The sequence below is a fragment of the Aristolochia californica genome, unplaced genomic scaffold (genome assembly GCF_029961685.1).
Source record: "Aristolochia californica isolate CCGP_79_NKW_82.1479 unplaced genomic scaffold, dmAriCali1.0.hap1 SCAF_3, whole genome shotgun sequence".
NCBI lineage: Eukaryota > Viridiplantae > Streptophyta > Magnoliopsida > Piperales > Aristolochiaceae > Aristolochia > Aristolochia californica.
Window position 1 is genome coordinate 44,089,029 of NW_027181992.1, and position 25,262 is coordinate 44,114,290.

The 25,262-nt window shown below is 36.8% G+C and overlaps 3 protein-coding genes across 5 annotated transcripts; 1 reads left to right on the plus strand and 2 right to left on the minus strand.

Moving 5' to 3' along the window:
• Positions 1-2,336: 2,336 nt before the first annotated feature.
• LOC137958746 (E3 ubiquitin-protein ligase MIEL1-like) lies at positions 2,337-7,375 on the minus strand. The gene is made up of 12 exons (XM_068805848.1): positions 7,027-7,375; positions 6,809-6,896; positions 6,662-6,718; positions 6,542-6,574; positions 6,380-6,457; positions 6,236-6,279; positions 6,077-6,117; positions 4,982-5,064; positions 4,802-4,893; positions 4,627-4,696; positions 3,288-3,329; positions 2,337-2,859 (listed from the first exon to the last, which is right to left on the minus strand). Exons 1-12 carry the CDS (start codon positions 7,074-7,076, stop codon positions 2,743-2,745), a joined length of 795 nt encoding a protein of 264 aa, XP_068661949.1. The 5' UTR covers positions 7,077-7,375; the 3' UTR covers positions 2,337-2,742.
• A 7,421-nt stretch (positions 7,376-14,796) lies between these two features.
• LOC137958535 (uncharacterized) lies at positions 14,797-15,945 on the plus strand. Its single transcript, XM_068805597.1, has 2 exons — positions 14,797-15,459; positions 15,530-15,945. Exons 1-2 carry the CDS (start codon positions 14,865-14,867, stop codon positions 15,712-15,714), a joined length of 780 nt encoding a protein of 259 aa, XP_068661698.1. The 5' UTR covers positions 14,797-14,864; the 3' UTR covers positions 15,715-15,945.
• Positions 15,897-25,042, minus strand: LOC137958534 (ISWI chromatin-remodeling complex ATPase CHR11-like). 3 transcript variants are annotated; one of them, XR_011113994.1, is made up of 26 exons: positions 24,705-25,042; positions 23,447-23,578; positions 23,234-23,340; positions 22,746-22,849; positions 22,294-22,391; positions 21,995-22,175; positions 21,671-21,891; positions 21,394-21,528; positions 21,024-21,306; positions 20,860-20,933; positions 20,527-20,747; positions 20,336-20,423; positions 19,998-20,091; positions 19,715-19,903; positions 19,529-19,563; positions 18,890-18,954; positions 18,724-18,813; positions 18,559-18,628; positions 18,343-18,400; positions 18,199-18,257; positions 17,959-18,124; positions 17,645-17,823; positions 17,316-17,531; positions 17,021-17,134; positions 16,628-16,697; positions 15,897-16,263 (listed from the first exon to the last, which is right to left on the minus strand). XR_011113994.1 is itself a non-coding variant. In XM_068805596.1 (25 exons), exons 1-25 carry the CDS (start codon positions 24,939-24,941, stop codon positions 16,252-16,254), a joined length of 3,228 nt encoding a protein of 1,075 aa, XP_068661697.1. In that variant the 5' UTR covers positions 24,942-25,042; the 3' UTR covers positions 15,897-16,251. The 3 variants fall into 3 exon arrangements, 2 of the variants coding, with proteins under 2 accessions (XP_068661697.1, XP_068661696.1); XM_068805596.1 differs by lacking the exon at positions 16,628-16,697; XM_068805595.1 differs by having other exon boundaries at positions 15,897-16,697.
• Positions 25,043-25,262: the final 220 nt, after the last annotated feature.

Sequence of the window (25,262 nt, forward strand, 5' to 3'; positions counted from 1 at the left end):
TCAAGGATGAGATTAAAATTTGAGTGTTACAGTGGTTGTGCCTCCTTCCAAATTAAAATATGGTTGTTGCTATCATTTGAGATGAAGAATTCCACATATTTTAATAATCAAATTGTATGTGACTAAAATATCTAATTTGGGAGAGAACAAGATGAAGACTACAAGCAAGATGAGAACAAGAAAAAATTTCTTGACTAAGATTATTTGCAAAGTGATGCTACAAACACTAGCTTGAGGGGGAGTGTTAAAAGACACACACGTGTGTAGGGGTGGCATGGCAAGTAAAAAGGGAGAATCTTCATAGAGATGGCATAGAGTTTAATTATGCAAGTCGGTGTATGTCCTCTTATGTCTTTTTTCTTTTAAAGCATGTAGTCCTAAAGGTATTATAGTCATTGTAAATACCTTCACACAACTATAAATACAGCCTCAAGGCATGGGTTAGAGCATTCAAGCATCTTTCTCTTTGCTCAAATTTGTCCATACACCTTTCTCTCTTTTCCTCTTCCTTCCCTCCCTTGGTTTCTTCTTTTCCTCTCTCCCAAGAGCTAGAGTTCCTCTTTTCTCTCTTCCTTTGAGATCTTTTGTGTTTATGTGTTGTCCCTAGAAATCAACACGTAGGAAAGATGTAATGTTTATTTGTTTTTTTACTTTGAAATTAACCTATTAAGAAGCATTGTATGAGAGCTAATATAAGCGAGTAATCATTGTAGTATATTTGGTCCAAGCCTCGTGTGGGTAAGACCACCCTATAGTACCTACTAAAGAAGTTGTTGAGGCGGAGATTGAGATGAAGGAAAATCCCTTTTTGGATCAAAGTATATCTTGTTGTTACTAACTATAAGTCCCTAAAATGGGAGAGTATTTCTAGTGATTATAAATCCGAAGTGTGGATAAGTATTGATAAGATTCCCAGCGGTGGGTCTACACTGTCAAGTCTAGTGAGCTGCTGACCTTATGTTCCAATATTGATGAAAATTCTAAAAGAGGGTCTAAATTGTTTATTCTAGTTATTATTGACCATAACTACCAAGAGTGAGCAGATATGGTGAAATTTTTCCTTGGGAGGTCTAGGCTTGAGTGCCTAGTTTGAAATCCCAGGAGTTTGGTCTAAGTGTTATTCACTTTAGTTTGTTGCTAATGAAATCCCAAGAGGGTTTAAACTAAAGTGTTTGGTATGTTCATAAAAATCCTCAGTGAGTCTTGGCTGATAAGCGTAGTTTGGTCTGTTGAAACGAAGGTCTAGGCTGGTGAGTTGGGGAACTGTGATGAAGAACGAATGAGTTGTATACATCGGTAGAAGTGGTCAATTTGTAATAAGATGCATCAAGTGTTTGATATAGATGTGGTTAGGCCAATATACATAGTGAGTTAACTCTAAAGTGCAAACACCTTGGGAGTGAATTGATAACTAGAACCATTATAAATTGTTGTGTCCTACTTTTGTTTGCAAGTGTATAGAGCCTTAACTCTTATCATGATAACATATATACTCCTAGTAACAAAAAGTCAAAAATATGTTAAAAAATGTAGACCCTCCCTCTCCTCCTAGGTTTGTTTAACACAGGACCTAACAAACATTGTGTACAATGTTGAGGTGGTTAGTCATTTTATGGAGTAACCTCGACAATCGCACTTGCAAGCAGTTAATCTTATCTAGAGGCACTTCATAGGAACAATTAGTGAGGTATTTCTAACAAGTCCTCAGATTGGATAGTAGGCTAGCAATAGTGGAGAACGGAAGAGTACATTTAGTCTCAAATCAGCATTCTCTTTTTGGTCATCAAAGAAGTAGCAAACCGTTGCACATTCATCCATGAAAACAAAGTACATTGCAATAGCATATTGTGCTACACAGGTACTATGGCTCTATTAGTTTCTTATGGAGTTGCACCACAAGCAAGATGAACCCACACTAATCAATGCAACAATAAATTAGTCATTCTATTGTCCAAACACCCAATGTTACATGGGAGTAAGCACATAAATATCGAATATCACTACACAAAGAGAGTTACTAGAAGAGGAGGGGAGGACCTAGTTAACTAAAGAAAATATTGCACTACTCTTTCAAAAAATCAAAAAATAGCCTGACATTATCAGCTTAGTGTAATGGACTTGGCTCAAAAAAGGCTTTTAGGAATCGTGCTAAGCAGGAATTGAAATTGTGGATGAAGTAGAGTCATCAACCAGCTGAAATAGAAATTGCAATGGGAATTTTAGTTATAGTAGAGTTCTTTTTATTCTTCTTTAACATGTAAGTTACCTATAAATAGGTGCAATAGGTTTGATTACAAATAAGAATCCAAAGAGAGATTTCTCTCATGTGAGTTTTCTCTTTCAACTTTTTTTCATTCTGCTCCTTTTCTATTTTATTCTATTCCTACACTGATCAATGCAGTACATGATGGCTATGGCTAAGTGTGTGCACATATACAAAGACATGAGCCTAGTCCGACTTTGAATTCATTTCATATTCAAAAGCAATATAACCTTCTTATTGAATGCTAAGCCATAATTTTTTAGAACTAAGGGAGGCCATCAAAACCCGGACGCCCTGGGCTTTAGGTCAATATAGAATATGGTGGCATGTAAGACCACAATTGAATACGGTAGTGACACCAGCGGCACCATCTGCATACCGTTCAGATGATGCTTGGGTAAGCTTATGAAAATCCCTGTATTTGCTGCATTCTCAGGCGTTAGCCTCAGTTGGGTTTTTGCAGAGAAAGGAATCAATGGTCATTCTGGTGAACGAATTGTACGGGTGTTAAAAGAGTTGCAGTGCCCGCATTTTTGCCCAATTATATGGTAATAGACTTCTGTAGTGTCGTTGCAGTCATTGCAGAGGATCCACACCTGCAAAACAGCTTTTGTTTGTTGAGATAAATGCCAGAAGACAAAGATCACTGAATAAGAAAAACACCTACTCAAGCATCTTCTCTTAAAGCTTAGTTTGTCAATACCATTAACAGGTAAGGATATAGAGGATACTTCTCCATAAATATTCCAATAAACTTACACAAGCTAGAAAGAGCTAAATTTTATTAAGAAGACATTTTCTACATATTTTATTATCATTTTTATGATAAGCCCAACGTCATTTGGCTATGATTTTTACGCAATTATCATAGAGCTTCCAACATCAGAAAACTTAGTTAACTAGCAAAACTTTCCATCAACACCTTAATTATTGTTTACTGCAAGAAATGTCTTTGTCAACGAAACTTCAAGCAACTTCATAACTAGCGTTTAAAAAAGAGAAAACTGACAGTGAAAGTACATACCTTCTGGAATCGGTAATCCTCAGGCATGATCGTTTCTTGTACCTTAGAAAAACACACTCAAATAGTTTATATGTAGCAGGGCCAGGCTTATAATAATGAATGACCAAGTCAGTAATCATTACTAATGGTGAGAAAGTATTAACCAAAAAAATACACAGATCATAGGGACAACCTATTCCATTTTTTGTTTTTTTTGGAACAAACAAGAAAGAAGACAAACTACATAAAGGGCAGCAAGAGAGATCAAATACTCATCTGCACAGTTGATCATCTCCCTCATTGTCCTTCCTCGTTTGAATGTGGGGAACGACCACCACACATTTTGAATTAGTTTGCTCTCTCCAGCTTCTTTTTAAAGATCTTCTCTTAGATTGTATTTTTTACCTCTTCTGTATTAGAAGGAACTAAGGGCAGGTGGCTGGTCCTTGTGTTCATCATTCTTAACCCCACCCACCCACTAATATTAAACATGCATGTCCAGAGGGACACATGCATGCACCCAAATTCACAACAGATTCCTCATTAAACTTTCTAGAAAAAAGAAAATCCACAAGTGCAATCAAAACAGCAAAATGAGGTAAATATTGCAGCCTCAACATGCTGGTATTTACACTTCGACAAATAATGATGATGATGATGATGATAATAACTACAACAACAACCACAAAGTTGATTAAAATGACAAGTGCTGCTGATCATCAACGTCAAACATCAATTTTGTAGTCAAATTTTCAACTTGAAAACTATTAGTTTCCAATTTCAATACAATTTTTTTAAAAAATGACAACCTTGCTAGTTATATAGAACAAGTCAGCTAAATGGTTATGTAGTGAAGAACAAGAAGAAGAAGATGCAATGATGAAGATATTAGATGGATTAGTAAAACTAGGAAATATAAAATTTAAAAGGTACATGTTCGAGACACTTAAAAGTAGCAACTGAAAGAGAACATAAAGCACTAGAGACGGTAAGGTAAGGACATGTTTAAGGAAAACCTAATAAATCCCCAGTAAGGGTGGAATGGCAAGAAATAGGTGGTGGCCAAACATGACCTAGCTGGATGTTGTTGAAATATTTGAACAAGGTTGACCTAGTAATGGAGGCAGCAATTAATAGAACTAAATGGAGGGGGAGCACTCATATAACCCATGACAAAATAATGATGATGATGATATTTCATAATGCAAAGAAGCAATTAAAGTAAATTTCTCACTTGAAAGTTTCAGAGATCCACATCAATTTGAGAAGAAATTATCATTGTGCGTGCAACATAACCCAACATCACATACAAATGTTATATTGACTAGGAGTGCTTGCTTTGGCAGAATAACATACTAACCTGTTGCTCCAATTTCTTCCAGGCTTCAGTCATGTCCATTACTGACTTGGAACAAATTGGACATGTGAATCTGCAAAAACAAATCAGAGGCAATTTAGAGACCGACAGATTTCAGAAACAAGTGGCACAAGATTGAACAAGGCCAGAAAAGATCAATTTTGACTCAGAACATTACTTATCATGTAATGTCATCTCACGAAAACATTCAAAATGCATAGTATGCCCACATTTCATGACCACTGTGTCTTTCAATGAGTCGAAAAGATACTGCAGAATAACAATGAGAGGTTACCATGAGAAAATGTGGAATCACAAACAATAGACAAATTAAAAAGTTATTTAAGTGGACACAAACCTCATAACAGATAGGACAATGGTGATGCATTGAGTTCTCAACACATAGGTGATTATCCCGCAAGCTAACTGAGTAGCATGATCCTGCATATTTCTCTTAATATGTCAATGGATGGGAACCCACTTGAACAAACAAATTGGACAAGATCAAATACTAGAAAAAATACACAGCAAAACTGAGTAATATGGAATCTACATGCATCTTATAGACTTGTTGTAGCAGACTAAGATGAGCATCATATTGTAAGAGCATGGCAGTTATTTGCCACAGTAGAATGGGTAGCTTGATCCCTTTAAAGCTTAGCAATAACTTTTACACTAAGATCTAGCAAAGAAAAGAAGGACAGTTTCAGGATCAATAAGTAATCATAATTACATCAGAAGAATATGGCTTCAGAAAAGGAAAAAGACAAATATAATGTGAACAGAGAAACAAATATAAAAAGGATTATCTCAATATGCAATATATAAATAGAGTAAAACTGAGATTTTGTGAACTGCTATTGGAAATTAAAATAACTGATGACGAACAGGAGAAAGCAAAAAAGAATCAAGAAATGGTGCCTAAAACTATTTGATAAGCAGTGAATAGCGTGAACTTTTAAGATAAACACAGACAACCCTTAAATGAACAACCAGAAGAACTAGAGTGGCATGAACCAGGAAACAGAGATGAAAAATTAAGCATGACTACTCAAATCTCATGCAATCCTAAATCATCAACCTTACAGAAAAGACTTTTGGTACATGGTCCAAAGGCATGACAACATGTCCATCATGTATGTTTTTTTTTTTTTGAAATGTGTCCATCATGTATGTTGGCGGACCAAATAGCAACAACACAAGTGGATGGGATGTTAGATTCCAACATCATTCGTCCATTGGTGATCCACTGGTCATTTTAAATAACTAAATATAAACAAAGTATAGAATAAGCAAGTATAATTTAACAAGTCAAATTAGTTTTGCAATAGAGATAGATCGGTTAAAAGTAGCTATTGTCCAATAAATGGCATCTTCAAATTTCTGATAATAGAAAAGAAAATGACAACAGGAATTTACTAATGAAAATCAGAGCACACGATAAGGTACTTACCACACTTCCGGCAGTGAAAGAAGTTTTCTCGGCCACCAACCCTGAGAGTTTAAGAAATTTCATCAGCGTGCAAATTTACCTTACTAAACAAGGAATAAAGGCAATTGTAGAATACTCTAAAACGAGTCATCAATAGTTAATGAAGCAGTAATAGCCGACCTGCAAATACCACATTCATTGCAGTGAAATTGCCCTTTTTCTGTCTACAACAACAAAAAGACAAGTAATAATTTATCTCTCTGCCATTACATAACACTACCAGTATAAATATTGTCTAGCACCAAAAACCACTTAACAACATACATCATCGTCATAGAATTTGCATACATCACAGAAATATTCTCCCATCTTTACCCCACAGTTTTCACAAACCTGTTGAACCTGTAAGTGAACAGACAGACAAGTAATAATGCAAGAGAGAACAAGAGAAAGCAAATTTGAAGCAGACCAAAAAGCAATAGCAACCTGCTGCTCCGTGTCGCAGACAGAGCAAACAACCTGAAAATGAAGGAAGAACAAATACCACCATCAATAAGTAGAAATACATAAGAAACGATAATATCAAGATGATCAGATTCCACTCACTTGTCGAACATCATGTCGGACGAGCTCATGACGATCCCGAATGTTTTTTAGCATACTCTAAATTAAGCACACGAACAAAATTATCAGAAACCCTACAAGATACAGTTTCCAAAGTTCAAATTGGCACAATGGAAAAGAATCGCTTACTGTTGTTTCGTTGTGACAGTGGCGGCAGGGGAAGATCTCGTTGCAGCAGGGAGCACGAATCTTGCATCTCCTACTGTAATGCTTGCAACTAACAGAAAACAAGATTACACAGATCTATCAGCTGAACCCATGACAGATATGAAAATTCCTTCGCGTCGAAAAAGATAAAAAACTAGACCGAGACTTATTTAACTAGTTAAAGAAGTTATACGGCATACCCATATCCCATCTTCCCGAAATCAAGACGCTGATTGACAGAATCTTCCATGGTTTCGGAAAGAGGGTTTTTCCCAACCCAGGGGGAAAATAGACAAGAGGCCGTTCCCAAAATAACGAGGGAGGAACACACCGAAGAAGAGACTATTTATGCGTAAGAGAGTGGAGGGAAAGAAAACTTCCTTGGATGGTTATCTGTAAGCCGCCGTGTTGTCATCGAATAGAATTTAAGAGGGAAAATATAAAAAATTGTAAGTTGTAGCTTGTAGGGGATGGGCATAGCTGTCTGGGCGACGACAGTTGAAAGATGGAATTGCTCAATTGCATTTACCAACGGCTGCTTTTCGATGCCTTCTTGTGGCCTTTTATTCAACTACAATGTCCGTGATCCTTTGAGGTTCTATGCTCTGTTGAAATTACAATATGGTACGTATCATCTCCGGTGCAGTCTTGCATATATCAGATTGAAGTCAGTTCGTATTTGGAATTCATAGCAGAAGTAGAAACTGTCTACACTTCAATGGAAATTTCAGTAAGAAAACTCCAAATTGTCACCATATTTCATGTAAACTCGAGCTTGACCACTTAGATTTTCATAAGTTTCCTCGGTTTCAACAAATTCTCAGATTGAGAACTCAATTTTTAACCTTTCCCTAAACATAGTTACACAGTGACTCCAGATTTAGACGTTGCTTGTCGGCGTCTGTGAATGAGAAGTTAAAATCATGCCATATTTACCAAAGAAAATTGGCTAGAGCGAGTACATCTTCCAGGAAAAGAATGCTTCCAGAACTAGGTGGAACCTCCATGAGAGTAGAAATATTCCTGTTTGGTTGATGTCATGATCAAATCAGCGGCTATCCTGGCTTTCGTGTAGTATAATATGGCTTGAGAAAATGCTGGAGATTGTTGAGATCGGAGCAGATAAAGGTGGGAATTTTGCGTGAAAGAAAAGAAAAATCAGCGTTTGGGGAATTGTCATCTGGTTTACAGGATATCTTTCACCGAATAAACCGGAAACTGATTACAGTTAGCCGGTGAGTGGAGAAGAGAAAGTGAACTAAAGCAGTTATCTCAACCATTCTATTAACGACTATCTCAGTTGTTTGATTATGATCGGATAACTAAGATAACTGTTTCATATGTTTCGCACCAAATAGTTTTTGGTATTAAAATAGCTGTGAGGATAGCCATATTCGAGTATAAGCCGTTTCATAAACCTTCAAAATATAGTACATAAACCTTTAAAATATAGTACAAATATCTTATAGTAATGCTTGTATACTAACATTGTACTACTACTATTAATAATAATTATTATATTTTTTTTTATTTTTTTTTCGTCTAATAGTTTGTACTAAAGGTAATGGACGAAAATTATCCTTACTCAAGTAGGTATCTGGCCGCCCCTTTTCAATAGGGGTGCAAATTTAGATATTATTTTTATTATAAAAATTTTAATTTATTTTTGGTCCATCCTATTAAAATATATCAATTGGATAAATTGGTAAATAAATGGAAACTAAAAAATAATAAAATCTATAAAATTCTTATATTATGAAACATCAAATAACAGAAAACACATAACTACAAAGTCTTTAAAAATTCATCTTTAAAAAAAAGTTATAAGAAGATTATATTCTTCATTTAATAAGAGAAATCAAGACATATCTTCAAGATAAATAAATGGAAGGCGAAGACGAGGAAAACAATATATGGTTTGAAAGAGAAAGTTGAGGGGCTGCTTCCGCCTTTTTGGGCAATTTTTTGAGATATTTTTTTATTTTTATTTATTTAATATATGAATGTTTCAATTTAAACAAGGCGAAGACGAGGAAAACAATATATGGTTTGAAAGAGAAAGCTAAAGGGCTGTTTCCGCCTTTTTGGGCAATTTTTTGAGATATTTTCTTTATTTTTCTTTATGTAATATGTGAATGTTTCAATTTAAACTATACCGCATGACGTTATATACATTAAAATCATATTCCTAATGAATAACATATTTACAGTTATTCCAAATCAAAGGGGTCACAATAGTTTTCGTATTATTGTAATAAAATCATATTAAAGTTTTACTTTAGCACTTCTTTTATAAAAAATAAAAAATATATAATTTGGCACATAAATATTTTACTATATTTATTTATTTATATATATATTTTTTGAAACAAATTTCAAACCTTAAAGAAAAATCAAAGAGAAGGCGGTAATTTTAGTGAAACATAAAGTTTATTATAGAGAGCTTAAGAAGTTCTTCTTAATATAAAGAATAATATTAATCAAATAATTCATTTCTTGATTGCACACTTCCAAAAGTTTTTGGCTCCGCCACTTATGGGTGCAATATATATTCTTCCTTGTGAAACTCATTCAAAGCATTGCAAGGGCAGGTTGTTACATCTACACTCAAATCGCAATGAACATAAACTTATAGGGCATATTGTTCTTAAAAATTATAAAATTATAAAATTATAAAATCATAAGGGTAAATCACTTATTAAAAATAATTTGATACTCAATTTTGAATTTTTATTAAAATTATAAAATATATGACTTTTAAAATAATTCATACATTTTTAATAAGAGATGATTGTCTCTTTAGATTTGGAAAAGATCTTAGAAACTCGTGGTTCAGGCTTGTAAACATGTCATTTTGAGCATTCGTTATCCATTGAGGAAATTTTAAATGATACAAAAAAAAAATAACTAAAAAAGTTGTTAATTATTGCTTACACTTTCGCAACGCCCTCATTTTAAATTTAAATATATACTTGATCACTATAAAAATACGAAAAACATCAAAATGTGCTACCATTTCCTTAAAAAAAATATTTAAATGAAAATTAAAAGTTAAGTAAAAAAAAATTCTTATGTGGTTGAAAGTAGAACCTTCTATCCTTGATGTGCATGCACATTGTTGTATATACTTTCCTATCTAACTATTAATAAATATATATATTTTTGTCATTTTTATTAAGTTAATGTTTTAAGTACTTAATATTCATATTATTTTATATTAATCTAAGTAAAATTTTTAGTAGTTGTAATTTAATTTATTTACTTTTTAGTATTACTTATTATTTCATATGTTGTGAATAATTAGTTTTTATAACTATTTAGGATTTTTAAATAATATCTAACTAATTATCTTTCAAGCATTCATACTTAACTATTAACTACTAATTTAATATATGTAATATGGTTAGATACATGACTCCTTATTTAATAACATATTGATTAGTTTAAAAAAAAAATCGTTGAGATCTTTCAAGAGAGGCCAACTACTCTTGGAGATGAGCTTTCTCTTTGACTCTTTCTTGGCTATAAATTCAAACACCTAGTGAGTGGAAGACATAGTCATCTTACACCTTTCTTTTGAAGAGATAGCCACTTCTAGTGTCATTACAAGTTTTCAATCCTTTAGGCACATGCAATGAAATATGTGAAGCTTTGGAGGGATTAGGAATGGCACAAAATACAAGAAAAATTTGAAGAATATGGGTAAAATAAGGATTTTTCTCTTGTAAAAGGTAAAACTCGAAGATTATGAGAAAAAATATTTGTTGAAAGCTTAGGTATGTCAATAAATGATCAATCAATGCTTAGGGATGTGTTTTGGGTCCTTTTCTATAAGTTTCTTAGTGAAACTAAATGTTTTAGAACGTTGTACAAAAACATGCGAAAGGAGGTCGATTGATCATACCATGTCATTAGTCGATTAATTGCCCCCAACGACTATACTTTGATTTCCTATAGCCTTATAATTGATTCTACCATTGATAAAAAAAATTGCATATTTTTTTTAGAAACAAGATGATCTTTCATGCTTTATAGCCATGATCCATCATATTTCATAAACTTGTCCGCTAAAAATCTAGATGATCATTCATGCCAAGCTGCATTCTATATGATCACCTATGCCCATAAGAGTTTGATTGATCGTCCATTAGAAGCCCTGCCTTTCAACATACATGATGATTGATCATGCCTGACACATTGATTGATCATGTTTTATGATAAAGGTTTGCTACATCCTATATGATCAATCATACAACTAAGTGGATAATCGATCATGCTTTTTGGAGCTATATACCATTAGTCTCTAAGTATAACATAGGCTAATTCCAAGTGAATGAAAGGTTCAAAAACAGTTTCATAAGCTTGAAAAATATAGTTTTAGAAAATATTACATGTAATATGCTCCAAACATACTTTTATCTAAGAATTGAAATCTTGTTATCTATCCTCTTACAAAGAGTAATAGAGATTTTTAATTGACTTAGACACTAGGTCTTCAATTCTTCATTCTTGCTCATAGGTGCTTCTTTAAGGTGACTTTTCACTTCATTTGGCTTGAGGGTTTTGTGTTAGATTTGTTTGTTCTTCCTCATAAACCTTGTAGTTATGTAACTTGAAGGAAATGCGTCTGAAATGCTTTTACGTGCAAATCATTAGCTCACTTAGCCTAAGTTTCGTTATCATCAATATTTGGGACATGACTCAACCTAAGTCAATAATATTCCCTTTTCAATGATGACTAATTCTAGCTTTTGGAATTGAAAAACGTCCTCAAAGTATCAATCATTCATGTTTTAGATTACTACTCCTTAATTTGTACATGCATGAAAATGTTGGAACGATGCACCAGAGTCTAACACCCAAGACTCCTCCTTGTTCTCCAAAGAACAAATCAATGCATCATCATTCCCTGAGTTGGAAGCAATATGAGTTTCTTCTTTCACCTTCTGATCCTTCGGTGCACTTTTGCACTGATTTTTGTAGTGCCTGGTCTTCCCGTAGTTCCAGCACTTGACAGTCTTTGAGTTCTGAGAATTGTTTGGATTTCTGGATTGAGACCTTCTATTCTAATATCTGCCTCGATGGATTGACCTGCTAGGTCTATTTTCTCTAGTTCTTCCTCTTACCTCTGCAGACAATGTTGAAGAAGTTGACCCTTCACCCGACGATTTTCTTCTGATTTCTTCGTTGAGAACTAGATCATGAACAACATTGAATTTTAACTTATTGCTTCTTGACGAGCTACTCACTGCTGTGACAGTGGCAGTTCAGCTTTTTGGTAGGGAAAACAAAAGTATCAATGCATATACTTCTTCATCGAATTCAATTTCAACTGAACTCGATTGGGTTGTAATTGTATTGAGTTCGTTGATATGTTGAGCTACTGATGCTCCTTCTGTCATCCGCAAATTAAACAATCGCCTCATCAGATGCACTTTATTTTAGGCTAACGGCTTCTCGTACATACTGGTGAGAGCCTTCATGAGACCTATTGTGGTCTTCTCCTTTGCTATGTTGAAAGCAACACTACAGGATAACGATAATCGGATAACTCCAAGGGCTTTTCTATCGAGGAGTTTCCACTCTTTATCCTTTATACTATCTGGCTTCACTCCTTAAAGTGGTAGGTATCAATTTTTCTGATACAGATAATCCTCTATCTGCATTTTCCAAAAACCAAAATCCGCCCCATCGAACTTTTCAATTTTCACCTTCCCTTCATCTGCGGCCATTGCTCCCACTCAAATCTGACTTTCTGTACAACCTTGCTCTGATACCAGTTGTTAAGAAATAACTTCTAGATTAACTAGGAAGCAAAAATAACAAAACACCAATTTTAACATGATTTGCCCAAATCTAGCTACGTCCATAAGCTACTACAGATATTTCATCATAGAGAGAAAAAATTATAGAGAGTGTTTACAACACTCTCAAATCACAACCCATAACTTCATCCAATAACAGAGAAGAACAATTTCATCTTACTGTTGTAGGGTTGTCACTGCTGTTGTCAGCGATGGTACTCAGTCCTGTGAGCTGATGTTCTTCCTCCTCCCTCTCCAATTGTCGTCCCAATGGCTACTTGATGGGCAAGACTCGAAAAGTGAATTGCTGAGAATGATCCTAACCTCCTTCCGGTGTTGTCTTTCTTCTACTGCTATCTGAATCCTATTCGGAAAGCTCAAACAGACGCAGCCAACCGAAGAAGCAGCAGATCTCTACAATTGCCAAGCTCTAAAAATGCAAATCTGTCTTGAAATCTTGTGCTATTTCTTGGACCCAAAAAACGCTGGAAAGGAAGCTTCCTAATCATCTTGTCCTACAGCCGGCACCAACCCCTAGAGGCGATGCTCCACCAGATTCAGAAGCCGATCTTACTGAAGTCGGACTCACACAGAAACAACAGCGTTGAAGCAGCCTCACGCGATGGTCAGGAGAAAGGTTTTATTTTTCTCCTTCATTGTCACAATAAGTCCTGAACCTTCTCTGTATCTCACAGCAAAGTCAAGTCCCAAGAGAGAAAAATGAAATCGAGAGAGACACATAATTTCTGCTTGAGTGCAACACACGCCAAAACAAAAACAAGTCCTCTGGGTCCCTTCGGCCCATACTTCTCTGACATTTTAAACATCGATGGTATCATTGCAAGAGCCGGAAGCTACAGCGAATTGGACAATGCACTGTAACTCGTCCTCTGATGAGTAACAGTCTCTAATGTGTGACTCTCGTTCATGCGGACACCTTTGTCGGAGAAAAAATGGAGCTTCGGTCCCTAGAGCCTTGCATCTCTCGGCCAATGTTGCAAAGATGTATGTGTCTACCGAGTGTTGAAGATTTTGTCCACGTTCGAGACTAAAGAATTGTGGCAAAATGGCTGAGTTTCTATTTAACGAGAGGTTTTAAACCTCGACAGTATTATTGCCAGAGTCAGAAGCGGCAACGAGACGAACGACAAAAAATCTCGTTGGAAGCCGCAATTTTAGGGTCGGCGAAAACCAAGTATGCTCTGATACCATAATAAATTCCTATTTTCCGATGTGAAATACATAATCAAATTACATGTTTATAAAGGGATGTATCCCATATAAATTCAAATTTACAAATCTACCTTATCTACAAGATTTATTTTTATCTTCAACATGGGAGGAGGAAGATAATCATCAATAGGAGAAAACCTTAGCAAGAAGAATTAGGTCAAGCCCGACGTTTTTCCAACTAGTGATTTTTAGGCCTATCCAAGTTAGAAAATCTTGCCAAAAAAATCACTCATTTTTCAGATAAGAATTTTTTAACAGATATGTGTTTCCTTGGAAATATGGGGCCATAATGAACCCAGAAAAAAAAAATTATCTAGAACTGTTTTTCTAATTTTTCCGGGAAAAAAGCCATTAAGGGAGGCTAAATGTTACCTTATACCCACTGGATCTAACATTTTTATCTAAAATAAGCAACGATATCGCATACAGGTATCAGCCAAACTGATGTGATTTAATCGTACCATAATTGGAAACAAGAAGCATTGACGATAAGCCACAGCGTAATAAGGCATGCACGGCTTCAACAGAAAGAGAAGCGCGGCGAGAATCTATGACCACAAGAGACCAACGAGAGTTTTTTTCGCGTCTTCCAGTATCAACAATGACCTAGCATGTTCTAAACCGTCCATCTAGTGGAGTGTAAGAACAACTCGATGCATGGATCAAGAGGAGCTACGTATGTGGTTCAGTTACTGGGATTCAGTTGATGCCAACGCGCAAACGAGTCACAGAGCAACGGCAGAGAAGAAGTCAAACATCAAAATGGTTTCGCTCAGTTTCTCTCTTTGAAACCGTCCCTTCCTCAAAATAGCGCCTCCTTCTCCCTCCTGCTCTCACTACCTCTAAAAATATCTAACTTCAGAAACAAGCCGGAAAAAAAATATATAAAATGATAAATTTGAGAAAATTCAAAGGAGACGAAGTGGTTTACGATTTACGCTGTTGATTCGTCTATCGATCAATCACAGATTCTTTTCCTTTGTATTTTTTGCATTTCTGAGATGGGCTGCAAAGGGTCCAAACACAAATCTCCCGCCGGCGATATAGCTGTTAGTCCCCGGAAGAAGTCGGAGTTGTTGACGGACACACCCGCACCCGCCCCCGCCCCCGCCCCCGACCACGAAGTCTTTCCAGTAATGGAAGTCGCTGCGGCCGGAAGCGACAGCGTGAAGGACAACGAAGTCATTCCAGTAATGGAAGTCGCTGCGGCCGGAAGCGACAGCGTGAAGGACAATGAAGTCATTCCAGTAATCGAAGTCGCTGCGGCCGCAAGCGACAGCGTGAAGGAGGTAAAGGACATAACAACGAATACGGAGGCCAGTGAGAAAGCTCCGGTGGAAGAGAGACAAGTCGGCGCGTTGATTTCTGGAGAGTCTCCAGACCGGTATTTCTCGTCGAGGAAAGAAGAGGAGCGAATTAATTCAATTGCTGCCGAAGGAGGTGCGTATTATTCGCCGCGCTATGAGGCCGGTCACGGAGGAAAGAAAGAAGAAGATGCTCAAGTTCCGAGAGCTGTGGAAGAGGGTCAGAAGGAAAACATTCAACCGTGTAAGCAAGAAAAGGAAAACGCAGCTTCTGAGGAACACGGTAACGCGGGTACGTATGATTCATGAGTCATGACATGCTGGTAAACTGCAGGATATTTGCTGATATTTGCTGCACACAGGTGAAAGTAACAAGGCAGAGATTGGTGTCAAAGAACACATTTTCATTGAAGATACTGCAGAGGTGTCACGAGCTGTTGAAGTTACCTCGGAGGTGTCACGAGCTGTTGAGGATACCGAGGAGGTGACACAAGCTGTTGAAGATACTGCTGAGGAGACGCGAGCTGCTGAAGACCAAACTAAGTAACCATCTACAGAATGGAAGGTATCATACTGCAGTTGAAGGAGTTTCTCTCATGACATTGGTTCTCTGGACAAATGTGTCTCAGATACCACTGTCATCAAATGTTTCTTACTAAAAGTGAATTATATGGCATAAAGGATTTACTTACACCACAAGGAATACTTGCCCCTCCATTAAAACCTGTGTAAACAATGAAGAATGATAAACTAGCTGGATAGCCTTCCTACCCACTGGTTTACCGATCCATTCAGCTTTAAAGTTGCATCACTTTAAAATGACAATTGTTCTCGCAAAACCAATGCATGTAAATACAATAATGACATGCTAATGCTACACACTACAGTATCCCGTATTCAGTAACATAGACAAATAAGCATCATAATCGCTACTTCACAGAATTCTAATTAGTCTACACGGCAACAGCTGCGATATTAAATGAACACAACGGGAAGCCTCACTTTGTTCCATGATGAAGAATGCGCTAGCTTCGGCTTAAAAAAATCATATGAGATACATTTGGTGGACAAAAGGGGCAGTTCCTCAAAAGGCAGGCTGCAATGGCAAGAGGACTGGATCAGCCAAAGTAGAATTAACTTCAAGCAGGTAAGGTACCAACATGAAAAAAAATCCATTTTTAAGAGTCTGGGAACTCTTCCAAGTAGGTATGCAGAGAAGTCCCAAAAAGTTCTCCGCTTGAGAGCTTTGGGCACTGCTGATAACCTATAAAGTTTACTCATATTGGCTGTACAACTAGACAAAGATGCCTTCCGGGTTCAAGATGGTACACTTTTTAAGTAAAGAGTTACAGACTGCTCTAGAGATGATTTTGCTAAAACCAGTAAGGATCAAGCTTGAACAGATTCAATTTCTCTGATTCCCACTCACAAAATTGGGGCCAATACAACCCAATCTCTACCTTCCAGTGTACCGATAGTTAAGGTAACCTATCTTCAAAGGCTCACAATAGTTTATCTTCTCTTCCTCCCCTGCAAGGAAAGAGGAGCAAGCATTTATCAGTTCTTCTAAAGCTAATAGACAAACATTTCACCTAAGCTCAATAAGAAAAGAATAAGGGAACACCAACTGACTATGGTCTAAGGTTTTAAGTGAAAAGAGATAATTTTTGCAACCAATTTCTGCAATTTCAATGTAAGCAAATCTTCTGACATAAAGATGATAACATGTCAAAACCTAAGCACTTAAGAAGGGGCTTTCGTCAGGTCGATCCTAAAACTACAGAACATTTTGGGTATGCAGAACATAAGCACAAAAATCTTTTGAATACAAAGACACAAAGCCTGAAGCTCACCGAGGTTATGTAATCATCCATGATAGATTGCCTACGTTTCTTCATAGATGACAATCCCGGAGTATTATCCACAACAGGTGGCCTTGTCATGCCCCTCTTAGATGGAGTCATATTCTACAAAAACACCATATGATGAACTTGTGAGGTGATATTCTCAATTAAATATACATGCCAACAGTTATTCAGACTGAAATTCCAAAATAAATAAAACAACCCTCCAGCACATGGGAATCGTGGACAAAGGAAAAACTAACTACAAAACTATAGTTAAAATATAAAAATAAAAAATAAAAACCTTGGCCAACTTCTTATCCTTCCGTGCTTGTCTCTCCCTTTCATCAAACTCTTGATTCTCTCTCTCCACCAGCCGAATGAGAGTATCACAGCGTCTTGCAAGTTCCTGAGTTGTGCGAGATTTCACAAACCAGTCAAAGCGAAACAACGGCGATGTCCGAAAAGCTGCCTTCAACTCATCCCAGTTGCCATAACCAAGTTTGTGGATCATGCATAACTAAACATTGAAAAAAATAGCAATATCACATGGACAAGTCTAGGCTACAAATTACAGGAAATTTGAATTGGCACTAGCACACTAGGTACGTAAAATATGCAGAGAACTCGCACCATGAACCGATCACATTCTTCATTGTACAATTTCCCTTTGTTCTGTCCATACTGAATCTTAAGCTCTAGCCAAGGATTCTTGTAGCGATCCAACTTCTTCCCAATAGCTTTCATTATCTCATCTTTCCGAGAAATCCTTGCCTCTCCTCTCTCTATGTTCTTGATAATCCTATCATAATCTAAGAGCAAAAAAATACATCATTGATTTATTAAAATTTTGGATGACAACTGACACCTAAACTTGAAATCTCAGTGAACCATAAATAAAATAATGAGCCCTAACTGTTTAATTTGGAAACGAAAGCAGGACATACCATTAAGTTCTTTGTATCGCTCCTTGAAAACCTTAGCATATCGTTCAACTTCTTCTTCAGTTTTACCTTCCATTTCGGAACTGATGCCTTTAATGTCATTTCGACCATATTTCTCACACGCTCGGATAAAAGTATTGAAATCCCTCCTAGTCCATGATGAGAAACCCTAAAATACAATAGAGGTCAAGCTTTAAGCAAATGCTTAAAGTTGAATACACTTAGCAATTGAATGGATGATACCTCTTCCAATAACTGCTCCTTTTCTTCTTGTTCCTCAGAAGTCAGTGGTTCCCCCACATCTAACAATCATTCACTTCAAAGTCAAGTCCACTGAAAACTAAAACAAAATTTCTATAATCAGAAGAAAACTTCTGTCCAAAATACCTTCAATTTCATCTGCTTCCCCAATTGTGTCTTTCAACTGATTCTTTTGGTGTGTTTGCTGAATGAATAGGGAAATGGAAGATAAATCAATAACTATTGACAACAGGGCAGTTAAGATTATTGTTCCCTGTTTCTGTGGTCACGCTGTGTGCCATTCATGCTAAAAAGGTTCAGAGTAAAATTGCTTTAAAATAGAAAGAAGCAATAACCAAGTACCATCAGATACCGCACTTCTTTTTCATATAGCTCATTCAACCTCTGAGTGTTGAAAAACTGAAAATCATGCCTACAAGAAAGAATATATAACACAGCCTCAGGATTACATGTCAATAAAACCTACCAAACTGTAAAATTCCATTACACATGTTGAAAGATCCTTACAGCTGAGGCATACGAGGAATTCGAGGCTCTCTTGGTTTTGCAGGACCACCTTGTCGCATTGCTTGTTTGAAGTACTCAGACTCAGAGTAGCTAGAAAGGTATAAATTAATCAGCTTGTTAAGAAAATTGAAGAAGAGAAGAAGGAAGCAGTGGGAGTAAGTCTTACTTGCGCTTTCTTTCTCTTTTTGGTGGTTCATTCCAATGTTCAGTCACAATTTTCTTGAAGTCAACCTAGTTGTCAGAGGGAAAACAAATCATGTACAGAAAGCATTATGTCAAGTGAAAAATGTCCCACATTGAAAAATAAGAAGAAAAAATTAATGGGTTCTAAGGTTGAATAATAGACCTCCTAAGTGGCTAATCAATTGGGGATGGATCCAGGCTAAACCCAAAAATCCAACACATTACATTGGCTATAATGTTTTACAGAAGGAACATAATAAAGATTCTTGCTGATCAAAAGTTATAAAACACAAGAGACACATTAAACAGTGGCAAAATGGATTCATGTCAAACTAGGCTTCACAAATGGACAAACTGGAGGAGTAATAGAGTAAAAAACTATTAAAAAAACTATCAAGTATCTATTTATATGGTTTTCTGATATTTTAGGTTTGAAAAAAAAGGACCAAAAATATCAACCATTTTACAAATTGAACCCAGTAGACATGCTGGGTTTTTCAAGTTTCAGGTTTTAGATCCACCCACATTGGGCAGGCCCAACCAGTTCAACCCATGCAAATCAGTATGGGATCCACAACTATCTTGCTGATTCAAGTCAGATAAGTGATGATGTGCCACATACCTTGTCGTCGTCATCGAAGTCATACAACTCAGCAGCTACAAACAACACCAAAGCAAACCTTATTAATAAAATAATAAAAATGCCATCATTTTAAGGAAAATAGAAGCCAGTTAAAAATGGAACTAGTTTCAACAAAATATGTATACACAGCAACAAGACAGACCAGTAAACATCTGGACCACTTACTATCATCCATTTTGAATTTTATGGCATCTTCTGTAAATTTCTTCATCTTTGCATCTAGCTCTGCCGTTGCCTCTTCTCCTTTAGCAATAATTCTGTCAATATCTTCATCTGTTATGGTGCTGTCTTTAGAACTGAAGACCATTTCAGCACCAAAGCGGACCATTTGCAACAGCTCATCTTTGTTAACAGCTGAGTCAACACACACCATCACAGGCACAAGCAATGAGCAATGACCGCATTCTACTTAAAGCTATTCTGCAAATTTTTTGTCACAACTACTCACTTTTCTGCTCTGCTAATCGACCTTGTTGAATCACCAGAGCATCTAGCGCAAGCTTCTTATAGGCCCTCTCAATGACTTTTTCCTCAATTGTGTACTTCATTTCCCATAAAAAGCAAAATAGAAAAGCGCAGCAGTTTAGCTGATATGTCAAAGGCCATACAGCATGCACTTTTTTACATAAGATCTAATAACTAACAAATAACAGTATGTTAACCAGAGTGTCAGCATAGCAATCAAAAGCATTGTTCAAATTTGTGCACTACCTGTATTAATTTGAATCCAAAAGGCCGGAAGGTTATTTCTTGAAAGAAAAAAAAAACGCTCACATTAAGGCTTACCTCTGTGCAGAAACGGAACACTTGAACTTCTTTCTTTTGACCAATCCTGTGGGCACGGTCTTGTGCTTGCAAGTCCACCTGTGGGTTCCTGAGATAGCAGCAGTGATGAAACTTGGAGGTTAAGAGGAAAACATGCATAAAGGGACAGGAAAATATTAGAAACAGACAATAACAGATAAAGTTGAAATTACCAATCACTATCATACAGAATGACAACATCAGCAGTGGCCAGGTTGATACCAAGGCCGCCTGCTCTAGTTGAGAGCAGAAAGATGAACTTCTCACTTCCTGGCTGATTAAAAACTTCAATTGATGCATCACGATCATCTCCACCAGTGTTACCATCAATACGACAATATTGATACCCACGGAACATCAAATAATCTTCAAGAATGTCAAGTAATCTAGTCATCTGCACACATATGTAGCAGTTGAAGTCTACAACAACAAAAAACAACAAGGAAAAAAAAAAAAAAAAAAAACTCAAGTAAACTGCAAATTAGGAAAAAAAATGTCATAGTAACCTGTGAAAATATTAAAACCCTGGAATCACGCTCTTTTAACTTGGGAAGCAGCTTGTCTAAAAGAACCATTTTACCTGCAAAAGGATGAGAAACATAATAAAAAATATAAATCACTCCAATAAACCTGAAAATGATGTGGATGCAATAGCACATAAAAATTGTACCTGCATTGGTGATAAGATGATCTCCTGTAGTGTAAGGTGGACCGGGTTCAGCACCTTGGAAGAGGTATGGATGGTTACTGCATTTACGCAACTGCATTGCTATATTTAGTAGTCGCTTACGCTCTCCTCCAGCATTAACAACCTCCAGGTCTTTCTGAAGCAAAGCCCGATAGTACTGCTTCTGCATCTGGGACATGCCAACTTTGAGGATAGTTTCCTTCTTGGGAGGTAAACCTTTCTCTACATCAGATTTCAACCTCCGGAGAAGAAATGGCCGCAACACCTTAGGTTTACAGACAGAAGCAATTATCGCATGCCCATTGTGCTGTTGAATAAATAAGATCTAGCATAAATTACACATTCAGATCACCTTGTGAAGCTGTTGAACTACTTCTTGCTGATCATTTTCACCAGATATTTGAAACCATTCATCAAAAGTTTCAGCAGAACTAAATATCTCCGGCAGTAGGAAATTAAGAAGAGACCAGAGCTCATGGAGATTGTTCTGCATACAGAAAAGCTTCCATCAATTTATAAACATCAAAATACAAACAAGCTTTTAAGCAGATAGAAATGCCTAGTAGAATGTTTATCAAGGGCCAAGTAGATATATCATGGATGCATCAACAAAATTTGTATAAATTTACCTGAAGAGGTGTTCCAGTAATTAGAAGGCGGTAATTGGTGTTGTAGAGCCTCATTGTTTTTGACAGAAGGGAGTTTTCATTCTTGATTCGATGAGCTTCATCGATAATAACATAGCGCCAGCTAAACCTTCGTAAGGCCGTCTTTTCTTTGATAGCCATTTCAAAGCTAGTCACACATACGTCAAACTTCCCAGCACCCAGAAGACTCTCTCTTATATGCCTCTGCACAACAAAGCAATATAGATGCAACTAGTTTCCCACATATATAGAGCATAACAGAGTCACAAAGTAATTAAATGAGAAAGACTAAGACATACAGACAGATCCTTTCATCAGGGTTCCCCAGAAACTTCACTGCACGTAGAACCGGGCAAAAACGACGAATTTCCTTCATCCAGTTACCAAGAGTTGATTTTGGCGCAACCACCATGTGTGGCCCTGTGATTCCCCTAAACTCATGCAGGTAGCCCAGTAAGGAGATGGTTTGCAATGTTTTCCCAAGACCCTGACACAATTAAACCAAGTTACATCAGCATAGCTTACAGAAAGGTAAACAGCATTAAAAGGTTTGACTTGATATTAGTCAGGCATTCCGCTCAAAGAGGTCCCAAGTCAGAGCATACCATTTCATCAGCAAGGATGCCATTGATACCATTTTCATACAAACGAATCAGCCAATTCAATCCAGCCAGTTGATAATCCCTCATTTTCCCTTGTATACCTGTACATGGAGCAGAATAGACATAAAAATTAGCCCTTTCAACACTAAGCACAGCAAAACATGCAGATCTTTTTTTTCCTTTTTTGAATACCAAACCCCATATCCCAGTGGGACTTAAGATTCACCAAAAAATAAATAAATAAATCCAGATGCCTAGATGAGAACGGAACAGGTAGTAGCACAACATGCAGATCAACAGCATTGTGTACAATATAGAGATTAGTTAATAACTTTAACTATTCTAATCAATAAGTTTTATCCTGTAATTAATTAACTCAAAGATAAAATGTTGTGCTGCCAGTAAGAAGCAAAACACAGGAATAGATACAAACAGTGCCCAGATGAAAATCTTACACGATGGTTGTGTCATCAAGCGTGTGCTTGCTGCACCACCTTCTTCCTCCTTAAGGTATTCTTCATCTTCCTCCTCCTCAGTCATCTTTGAGGCATGTCGACCCCTACACGGATCAGATTTAAAAGTTAAGAAAGCAAGCATTCATCTCATATATTGGACTATAATCCAGAAACAAATCTTACCAAAAGAAACTGTAAACAGACCATTAATCTTCCTTTAAATTTAGTGTGATATTATGACAGCAGTATATTAGTAGCATCTCCTCAAATAGCTTAAATATTGTAGCAATGGATAAGGATAACCATTTTAGGGACTACCCCAGCCAAAGCAAACATGAAAAGCTTACAGAATGAACACATTTCAAGTAGCACGACTATGAGAAAGATGGAGAGGCTCAATCACAACTCAAGAGTTTGTTTAACAGACTATTAATTTCAATGGCTGGAGCCATCAAGATATAAAAAATTTGCACTACCAATAATATTACCTCCCTCTAGGCTTCTTCTCTGATGCAGCTTGAGAACCTTTAGCAAAATGGGCAAAAATCTCCGTCTGGTGGAGCAGATACTTCAAGCGTCCCTTCCCTCTGTTGTTCTGGTGAGCCAACAACAAGCAAGTTTAGTTATCACATGCAAAATACTACACTACTATGGAAAATTCACATGGTATAAATCTTCCAAAATAAAATAAAAAAACACACCATGTCAGCATCAATAGCAGCATTTTGTGCATCCAAGATTTCTTGAATCTTTTGCTTCTTCAGTCTTTGCATCTCTTTCAGCCTGGCTCTTTCATGTTTTCCAATTTCAGAATTTGCAGCTGTGTTATCAGTCTGTAAAGGAATTAAGCATACCAAGTAAGTACACAAAATATCCTCATTCAGGTACAGCTGATCTTTCGGCCATTATGAAGAATGAAGCTTGTAGTAACACATTTGGAGCCTCACTTTGTGGACTCTTAACACCAAAAATTTCAATTGTAAGATTGGCACTCAGTATCTAGGTTGGTTCATGACTATGACAACATCAATCACACAAAACGTCAAGAGAGCTAAGTCCCAGTCCATGAATCTTGGTGAAGCCTTACTCTCCTGGATCTCAGGAGCAAGAAAACTCAAGCAACAGTTAATCAGCATGTTCTTTCGAATGACAGACAATAGCATATAGAACTGAATGTGAGCAGTAATCAGCAACAAAATTGTCACTGCAAGACTACCTAGTTATTGCTATTAGTAAAAACACAGATTAAGAAAAACACAAAATTTCCCTTAAATGCGCCCTCCACGGACATGGTTGACTATTAGATAATAGAAGGATCACAGCTTACAGCTCAATTAACTCAGCATTTGAACTGAAATATTATACGCAGTTCTAAAGCTATTCCTCTCTTCAGATGCACAAGAGAGATTAACCTACAACCTCCCCATGTCTCTTCGCATTGCGAACACCTTGAGGCTTTCAAATTGTTAACGTAGAAAACAAAAGAGATCCAAGTACTTGCCACTCTCCTCTTCAAAGAAACTCCAGACACACAAAAATCGAATACACGCAATAGAAGAGAAGAACAACAACCCCAATAAGAAAACACTAAGGCAGCAGATAAAAATAAATGTCTACAAATAATTAAAAATATAGCGCGTAAAATAGCCCAAAGCAAAACAACAACTCAGAGAAACACCTACGTCCAAAACCAAAAACAAAGCTAAAACGAGAAAAGATACTAGGACATATTATGGTCGACAAAAAAAAAAAAAAAAAAAGTTTACAATTGCGTAAAATGAGACCTGCGACCAACGGAAAAGACCACCTGTGATTACATTAAAAATAAGCAAGTAGAAGAACATTCGAGGAGCAAGTTAATGAAAAAAGACGAAATATAAAACATTTACTATATGTTACTCCATTTCTTACACAATGGCAATGTATAGAAAAGTACAAAGGTCAATTTGGCAGGTCTACCTCCTCGTCTTCATCATCGCTCTTGGAGTAATCGCCAGTGCCATCTTCATCCGAGTTAGGCAAATTCTCTTCGCCAGCTTCTTCATCATCGTCTCCCGCTGGCCTCGCAACCGCTTCAAGTTCCTCATCATCTTCTTCCTGATCAATCTCTTCGCTCCTTGGTTCCTCTTCTGAATCAGTCGAACCGCTAGATCGAGCTTCGTCAGATGAAGCCTCCGACGTCGAAACTCTCGCCATGGGTGCCGAGATCGCGAGAACGAGGGTTTTGAACGGGGAAAAATAAGGGAGAGGAATAAACACGAGGAGTAGCAGAAGATTATAAAAGTGCCACTTTGCTTTTTCTCGTGCGAGTGTGTTTCGAAATAAGGGCAGTGAATATATCCGGGCGGCATTTATACTCAGAAAAAGGACCCGACCATTTTGGAAGCCGGAGCGATGAGTTCCCGCCAATTATTCGGTTAGGGTATTGCTTCCCGCCGATCATGTAGTGCCATTGGCATGCATAGAACAACTTAATATTTCAAATAAATGTAACCCTCCTTGTCCCCTTCTCTCTCA